The following is a 9469-nucleotide window of genomic DNA, read 5'->3' on the forward strand; positions in this document are numbered from 1 at the left end:
TATTTTTTATCACAAATAATTATTTAATTACCACAAAGAAATAACATTAATTTAAAAAAAAAACATAAATGAGGCAAGTGCAAAGAGTTCTCAAAACTTTGTTAGCTATTTTTAGAAAATAATTATAGTTTAAACTAAATATTCATTTTTTTTTGTAATCATGTTAAAAATAATTAATATTTTTATTTTTAAAAAATTAAAAAGTTGTTGTGAGATTTGTCGTTTATCTTTTCAATTTCCAAAAAAAAAAAAAAAAAAAAAAGATCTCATTTTCAAAACTCGTGATATACACTTCTTTTTTCTTCTCTTTTTTGCTTTTTCTTTTTCTGAGGACTCTGTGATATAATTTCAAAATTAGAAATAAAAATATCTTCAAACGAACACAAAAGCTTGAGATTGGAAAGGGCGGTCAACACTCACTGTCCCTTCCCAACAGCAAAATAAACCAGGAGAGGAGGAGAACAGAGACACACAGCGATCAAAATGGAGAAAACGACCCCGGTTAGGAAGTCGCATACCAATACCTCCGATCTGCTCACGTGGTCCGAGGCCGCTCCCCGAGAATCTCCAGCCTCCGCCACCGGCCACCGCTCAAGCGCTCGCTCTCACCAGGTACTGCTATTTACTTCCTTATTTGTACGTAGAGCGCTTAATGTTTGGTGTTTTCAGAATGTTTCTTCTTTTTGGTTTGTTTTCTTCTGCTGAGAAGGGGTTGATATTGAGATGTATGCTGTGCATTCTCAGCCGTCTGATGGAATTAGCAAAGTGCTATTTGGAGGTCAAGTCTCCGACAAGGAAGCCGAGGCTCTCTTGAAAACGTAAGATCTGTTCCTATTTTATCTCTAAATCTAGGATCTTCTTGTTGTTGTTGATTATGATTCGTGTTTTTTGTTTTTGTTTTCAATGAAGCCACGAGTTTTTTTTTCCCCTGAAAAGCTTGTAATTTATCTTATCTTTTTTTAAAAAAAAGCTATAGTTTTGGCATTTAGTGATTTTGTTAAGATTTGATTTTTTTGTTGTTTGTTTGAACATGGAATCAGATCTCATACATCTTTCTTTTTTCTAAAGATTTTTCTTCTTACCTGTTTGTTTTATCCATTTTTCGATCTACATTAGCTGTTTCCTTTCTTTAATAATATACAAATATCTCCATTTTTGCAGATGTTAAATAAGCTATTTTGCATTCAGCTGTGAATGTTTGTGATCTGTTTTCTCAAGATGTGGCAGTTTACGCGATGGGCCTTATGTTATAATTAATTGGTTAATTTACTTAATTTCAGATTTTCTCAAACTTGAAATAGGATTGATCCAATAATAAGAGCAATTAATAGGACCGCTTAGTTTCTCGTTTTAACTTCATTTAGTATTTAGTTTCTAAGGGTAATAATGCGTGCAATGATAATAATACATGCGACATAAGCATAGTGAGGAATTCAATTTTTAATTAAGTAGACCTGTTCTCGTAATATATGTCTTTACCCAATAAAGTGTCAACTTTGAGGTATAATGATTCTGGCTCACCTGAAAGCCTTTGTACTGTGTTGGTTAAATTGCATCTTTGTTATTCAACTCAGAGGGGTCACTTTTATTAATATCCTTGGATTCGGGTTCTTTGTTTCCAAGTTGAAGTAAATTATCTTCTAAAAAAAAAAGTAAATTGGAAATTATTATTGATATCCGATTGCCCTTACTCTGCTTGTTATACAACTTCCTTTTTGTTGTTCTTCATATGATGGAGCTCATATTAGGATCCTCGAAAGCTTGAATTTAGGGCAAATGAATTATTCTTGTTTGTGCGTAAGCTCTTATTAAGAGGTTGAAGTCTTAAAAGTTCTGTAATCTTTCTTGTGCCTGTTCAACTGTTCCAGGCTCCAAAATCTTCTATTTGATTTCTGTATTCAGACAACGGATCTGCATCTCCTACTAATTTTCTCAACTATTGCCATGATTTTTATGATAGCATCTCTTTTACTCCTCCTCGAATTGCCCTCTGTTGTCATTTCAGGAAGCCTTGCTCAGGGTATAAACTAAAAGAGATGACAGGTAGTGGCATATTTTCCGATGGTAATAATGCATCTGAATCTGATGCTACCAATAGGACAGGTCTGCGCATTTATCAGGTACATGTTTGATCTTGACATTCAGGCTGTTATTTTGCATACATGCTTAGGCGGTACCATTTCACTATCGTAATTGCCTTTGTAATTGTCAGCAAGCAGTGAATGGAATTAGCCAAATATCATTTAGTGCTGATGGTAGAATTTCCCCGAAGAAACCTACCTCTATCCCTGAGGTGGCAAAGCAACGAGAGTTAAGTGGGACACTGCAAACTGACTCGGACTCAAAGAATAAGAAGCAAATATCAAATGCGAAGATCAAAGAGATCAGTGGACATGACATTTTTGGTCCCCCTCCAGAAATTCAGCCTCGATCAGCAACTATTACACGCTCTCTGGAATCAAAAGAAAGCAAAGATATGGGTGAACCTGCACCTCGGAACATACGCACATCTGTCAAAGTTTCTAATGTGAGTATTCTTTCAGGCTCTGAAAATCCTTTTCTGTTCCATATAAATTTCCACTCTGAAATATTAAGTCAGTGGTAGTATCTCCTATTTAGGAATTATATGAAGAAAGTATGTTAAGTTCTATATGTTCTCAGATGCCCTTGCTTAGGATGGTCAATTTGAAGCACATTTAGTCTAAAGCCCGGGTTAGATGAAATTAAATGTTTCTATAATCCTTTAGAAGCTTCTGAAATTTTTATTACAATAGTGAACCTGAATGGATGATATTTTATGTACTTGTTTATTTTGCTCCCCAAGATCAGAAAACATAAAGTTACATGAATCTTCTTCTCTGAAATTCATTCCTCAAGCTTCCAGTGGATGCCAAGGTTATTCTAGGATTTTATCAACCATCCTAATCAGTTTGATTTCAGATAACTAAATTGCATCATTTTCTTGTTCTGAATTTCATTTCTGTACTTCTTACCAGCAGCATGTTTTGAATAGAATCCTGCAATTAGGATCCCCGTCTCTGGTTCTCTTTTTGAAAGGTTTGATGTTCAAGTTTAGCTGCATTACGGATGCATCAATTTGCAGATACAATGCATTTTTGTAGTCAGTTTACATTATTTATATTTGATAGTCTTTTTCCAATTTCCATAGCCTGCTGGAGGTCAGAGCAATATCCTTTTCAGCGAAGAACCTGTTGTCAAGACAACAAAGAAAATACATAACCAGAAATTTGCAGAGTTAACAGGCAACAATATCTTCAAAGGAGATGTTCCTCCAGGTTCTGCTGAAAAGCCTCTGAGCTCTGCAAAACTGAAAGAAATGAGCGGCAATGACATTTTTGCCGATGGGAAAGCGGCATCTCGTGACTATTTTGGAGGTGTACGAAAGCCCCCTGGTGGTGAAAGCAGCATAGCCTTGGTTTAACTTCCCAAACAATTTTTAACTCTATTCTTCTGCACTACTATCAGTAAAAGACTCTTTACGTGTATCCATCCCACTATTGTCTGTGTGTTTGACTGTTGAAGGATCCTTCGGCTCGAGAACGATCAGCATCGGGCAGAGAAGAGACACTTTGTTGTTTTCCACAGTTGGTGTTGGTTGATATAATTTAGATCAAGAATCAAGATGTTCAGAGTTAATGCTAATTTGAGCTGCGATTTCAACAACTTTGTGGTTGATCAGTTTCTAATGTAGCATGTGTTCAGTCTGACATTATCTAGTTTAGGACCCGATGAACAGGAGATTGAATAATTCCTTCTTTTTCTTTCTCAAAACCATGTTAGCAGATTTGAATGATCTCTCTCTCTTGTTGAGTTTATTCTTCAGAGCATGTAGTGACTGGCTTGGGTCGTAATCCTGGGGGCAACATGTGCTATGCACGGTCCAGGCTCTTCCGCCTAAAGGAATTTAGGCCTGGGGTCGTCTCCAATTGGGCCCTTAAGTAAAAAAAAAAAAAAAAAAAAAAAAAGCAAAAAAACAAAAAGCAGCTCTTATGGATCAAGCAACTTCTTTATGACTTTGGTGGTAATAGGATGAATGAAAAAAGATAATAAATTTTGAAGAACTAAAAAAATAGAAAAAGAGAGGATAAGATAAAGATAAATAGATAGGGCGTCAAAAGACTTTTTTAAGGACTTTTTCAAGGGATAGAGTGACTTTTTTAGGTTGATGAATTTTCATCTTGTTATAAATTTTATTGTTGTCGATATTGACATGTAGAATTGTTATTTCTTCTCTAATTATTTTGATTTGTGACAATTAGGCAATCATATACATTGCCATCAATCTCATTTTTCATGAGACAGACCAAACAAACATGTAGAAATTAATTATCACTTTGTGATAGATAGTTTATTGTTGGATGTTATTGAAATTCTTCCCTATCGAGTCTGAACATCAGCTGGTTGATTCTCTTTACTAAGCCGGTGCCCTCAAGTTCTTTTCTCTTTTTGTTATCCAAGATGTCTATGATTAACATCCATAATAATAGACTGTTGAGGGAGAGTCTTATGTTAGTATGTTATCAGCTGTAATTTACTTATTCAGTTTATTTTTATTGTTGTAAGGGGAGGAATAGAGGGTTGAAAGTATACACTTCGTTAAGCTTTGTACGAGAGAACTTTGTCCATCAAGTTGAATAACAGCTTCTCTTTCTTCCCCACTCTCTCTCTCTCTCTCTCTCTCTCTCTCTCTCTCTCTCTTGAAGCTTCTTGAATCTTGATATGCTCAAAAGTTAATTTGTTCATTTATTACAAATTGGTTGTCACTCGGGCAATAGTAATCAAGATTCATGGGGATAATTTTCATTTTATTTATTTATTCATTGCCTCTCTTTTTCTTAGAGGGGAAAAAGAGACTAACAAATTGACAGTCCACATCCTGCTGCACTTTATAAAAGCGCCATCATTCATCCACTTGGACAGGTATGATAGAATACGTAAAAGAATTAATTGTCATAAAAAGTTGCAGGCATCTCATAAAACACCATTTTTTATAAATAAAACTTTACTGTCTACATCCGGTCGAGCCATCATCATACCATATTTTATTAAACGAAGGACAGAACCCCCAAAAAAAAAAAAAAAAGAAAAACACATAGCTAGTCAAATAAAGATGGCTTGTAGACAGCCAGATAATAAACCATCTCCATAGCCAAATGCTCAAGCATCTCCATGCCCGATCAGGGCAAGGAGCATTTTCTCATAGTTCCCGGTAGTGTCTTTAGCAATTGCACGATCCAGAGGCACGCTGTTTCTCCGCTGGTATTCCTCTTTGATGCGCTGCATGTCAATCTCTGCTCGAGTAGTGATAACCCGGGTCAGAGCCCATTCGTCAGTCCCCATCTTGTTGATGGCCAGACGCAAAAGCTTCTCGAAGTACTTCTCCGGACAAGTCAAGCACTTGATTGCTGCCCTCAGTAGTTGAAGGTACTCATCCTTTGGATCACTCTTCAGATCCTGCATTATGGATAGTTTTATGCAATATGATAAATTAACAACCAAGTCAAAAGAACAGAAAATATAAATAATTGGATCAAGGTAAAGTACCCTCTACAGGAGGGATGAATCTAAATTCACAATGAAAGATCTGCGGGTGTATTTAATCTCGTAAGATCAAGATGCATTATGAGAAAGATAGTTCAATTATATTCATAGCACAGGTACTATAAGGCCAAACAAGCAGATTCCACAGGGGGAGATAAACCTGTTCTTTCCTTAGCCCTCTTGTCCCCCCCTCTCAAATATAGATACTAATTAAATCCAATCTCAGTTCTTATGCAGCAAAAGGGATTTTAGCAATTAAATTAGCTAACACCAAGGAAGTAAAGGATATTACTTATCCAATATACTAGTGTTGAGACTAAAAATCTTATAAATGGGTCATCATATTGTGACAGTTAGTGTGCTGTTGCTCGTGAAGACAATAAATTGAGATGTAAGTACCTTGTTGATAGCATTCCCATACCCATTGTTGTAGTGGTTAAGCGTTGCATTGAGCTGTGCCTTGCTCCTTGTACTGATTATCCTAATGACCTCCTCATCATTGTAAGCCTTGTCTGAGATTTTCTCATGAAGTGTCTTGGCCTCATTTTTAGCCAGTGTCATATTCACCTCCTCTCCCTCATATCGGAATGTGCTCACAAGAGGAACCAAAAGCTGCAAGAGAAAAAATCAACACATGACTTAGTCTCGATCTGGAATTGCAATCACCAATAATCCTAGTAGACATTAATTCGAATTGCTGGTACTAGCCACAATTGGCTGAAATCAAGCTCCCTGAAAGAGCAACAGTGATATAAGGATACCATTAAATCTCATTTAACTGTTATGTTCGTCTGTTCTTTCGATAAAAAAGCCAGTTATTAAAGGAGGAAATATCCCCCAATTAGATTTTACAGTAAGAACACCTGCTTCACGGAAAATCTCAACCCCAAGAAACGAGCATGATTGTTTTATTTAAAATTAAGAAGCTTAAGGAAGTACCTTGCGAAAATCTCCTTTTGTGTGATATGCAACATCTTCCTCAAGTGACCTCTTATAGCGAGCATGGTATGCCTGCTTGACCTTGAATAACTCAAGAGAGGACCTGGTGCAAGCTATCTCCAAAAGAACCCAATTGCTTGAAGTAAACCTCTTTGTGGATTCATTAGCCAAATAAGCATCACGTTCTGGTGGATCCAATGTCCATAACAGTACAGCTCGCTGTTCAGCCAAACAAATTGTTAAGAAGGAAAAGAAAAAAAGAAAGCAAGTATTAGCCAGTCTCTTAACATGAATGCAATTGCCACTTCAGTTCATGTCCTGATAAACTCTAAAAAACATAACAAAGATAAAGAAATATGAACCTTCATGAGCATTCTAATTGGATAACAAAACTGGATAAATACATCATCAGTCTATCAAAAGATGGTCGGAATCTGACCTCAAAGTCACTTGAAAGCTCTTTATCAAGTGCTTTCAGAAGATCTTCACCATATGTTTCAGCATAAGTTTGTCGTATTAAGTTGCGTTGTGCTGCATTCCTATGTGCTAATATGGATATAATCAATCCCTCGTTCGTGCCCCATCCTGCGAATAGTGATCAAAACTGTTATAAAACCATACCAAGGACATTAAACTCTAAAAAGTGTTCATTGATTGCTATACATTACTCGTGCTTTATTCGAATCTACATAAAATAGACTGAATTTCACCTTGAATCATTTCCAGTAAATCCTAGACAGTTTTCACTTTCAACTAACTGGAACTCAACAAGATGTATTCTGGCGTATGACTTTAGATCAATCAAAGATCAGAAGTCATAAGAGTGATATATAAATTACTCGATCAAAATGAAAATTTCTTAAATCAAAATTACAGAAAGGAGAAAAAGAGCAAATCTAATGAAGTAAATTAGTAGAATAAGGGTGTCAAGAACCTTTGACACTGCAGTATATGCAAATCCCGAACAGATCTAACACTATAGATCACCAACATTTTAACTGTGAGCATAAAAAATATTCCAGAACAATGATTCCCAAAAAAGGCGATGATCAGAAGAAACACATTGCCATTTACCACTCAGCAAAGAGAGACCTTCAACAATGCAGATCAAAATCAACAAATGAACCATATAATAACAGTATTAAAACAAAATATAACCCAAAAGACAGTAACTTAAGATGTCAAAAAAGCCACTCACAAGAAATCGATCATGACGATATGCAACTTAATCTGAACTGTAAACATGAAAAGTACTCCAATCCCCACAAATAGTACGAGTGATCGCGAAAGGATCATCGTGGAAAACAAGATGTAACAGGAAACCAAATACATCAATCAAGAGAGCAGACACAGATGATCAACGATCTGACGTCAATGACAAGAACAAGCCAATAAAAATAAAACTTCAGTGAACAATATATATATATATATATATATGTTCGTATATACAGGAAGAAGACCTTGAAAAGCCTTGTGAAGCTGGTCGGCGTCCTCAGCTGGAGAAGGAACATTGGCAGGGACTTGAAGAGTCGCCATTTTTCTGCTCACTGAATTTCTCCCCTAACTCTCTGTGTGCATAGCGTTTGGTGAATGTGGTGAATGGGAAACGATGTGTAAAAGGAGAGAGACTCTTTGCATTACTTTATAATAATGCAAGAAGATTCATTTTTGCGGGAAAAGAAAAAAAGAAAAAATAAAAAATAAAAAAAAAACCAATCAGATAATTTTTTAAAAAGGAAAATTAAATCATTTTACTTTCTTGCTTAAAATAAAAATTAAATTGGGTCAAAAATAGTGTGAAGAATAATTTTTGCCTAATAAAATAGGCTCAAACGTAATCCAGTTGTACGGTGCACTATAAGCCTCGTGTAAAGTAAGTTAACACAAATGTGGAAGGCTGAAATAAATGTGTTTAAGATAAGATATTCATATTTGTGCATTAATTTTAAAAATAAATTATTACATATTTAGCTAAAACTAATCATTGTAAATTCTAAAACAATAAATAACTAATATATTAAAGATTTTAAAAAATTAAGAAATAATTGTTTACTTTTTATACTCAATATTATTTTTTGACGCATGATAAATATTTTACATTTTATTATTACCAAATGTGTTCCAAATAACAAATAAACAATTACACATACCCACTTAATTTTATAAATAAGTAAAAGTAAAAAAATAAAATAAAAATAAAATAGTGAAAAAATAAAATTAGAAAACACTTATAAAACAATATCTTTACGTGATTGGCGGGATGGTTGAGTGGCCAGCAATTTCAGTCTATTTCACGTTTTCCTTGGATCTCCCGCCGATCAAACTCACTTTCAAAGGCATAAAAATAATAATAATAAGCGAGTGTACGTTATTTATTTCTTATTTAGTGATATAAATTTAATCATATAGCCATTATATAATTATCATATTTAAAATTAAGGAAGATTCCTAAACTACCTTATAAGAAATTTTTGTACTGTTAAAAATAAAACTCATTTTCCATGTGATTTTAATAAAGAAAGAATTGGTTATATAAAATGTGTTGGGATTTTTTCCTAAGATGAAGAAAAATTAAATTTCTAGTTACTTCATTCACTTTAAAAATTAACAATTTAAATATCTTTAAATGAGTTTATTGAAGGAAATCAAATCGAATCATATCTGAAAACTATAAGCAACTCACAATGAATTAAAGAGAATGAACATAAAAGAATCCATAATAAAAACAACCTTCGCGTCATATGGTAAACCTTTCAAATTAATATGTAGTTATAAAACTCTAATTTTCACTGCTGACGGAGTAATAGGAAATAAACAAAATGCACACGTGTAATTTGGATACCATAACCGCTTTTTATATTGTCGACTTTTGTTATTTTCTATTTTATTTATCATAAAATGAGAAATTATGTAACGACTCGCTTTCTCCGTAGAGAAATGAGCGCTACTCCACATATATAGTATGATA

The 9469-nt window shown here is 34.4% G+C and overlaps 2 protein-coding genes across 2 annotated transcripts; one reads left to right on the forward strand and one right to left on the reverse strand.

Moving 5' to 3' along the window:
• The first annotated feature begins 315 nt into the window (after nt 1-315).
• Nucleotides 316-5110, forward strand: LOC110806509 (hematological/neurological-like protein). Its single transcript, XM_088221993.1, has 5 exons — nt 316-612; nt 745-818; nt 2006-2120; nt 2213-2527; nt 3170-5110. The coding sequence occupies exons 1-5, from the start codon at nt 484-486 to the stop codon at nt 3440-3442; spliced, it is 906 nt and encodes a 301-aa protein (XP_088078119.1). The 5' UTR covers nt 316-483; the 3' UTR covers nt 3443-5110.
• LOC110806503 (annexin D2-like) lies at nt 4991-8126 on the reverse strand. The gene is made up of 5 exons (XM_022031395.2): nt 7962-8126; nt 6941-7086; nt 6502-6720; nt 5962-6174; nt 4991-5475 (listed from the first exon to the last, which is right to left on the reverse strand). The coding sequence occupies exons 1-5, from the start codon at nt 8035-8037 to the stop codon at nt 5179-5181; spliced, it is 951 nt and encodes a 316-aa protein (XP_021887087.1). The 5' UTR covers nt 8038-8126; the 3' UTR covers nt 4991-5178.
• Between the last annotated feature and the right edge of the window lie 1343 nt (nt 8127-9469).

Source organism: Carica papaya, chromosome 6 (genome assembly GCF_054855325.1).
Source record: "Carica papaya isolate Zhongbai chromosome 6, ASM5485532v1, whole genome shotgun sequence".
Classification (NCBI taxonomy): domain Eukaryota; kingdom Viridiplantae; phylum Streptophyta; class Magnoliopsida; order Brassicales; family Caricaceae; genus Carica; species Carica papaya.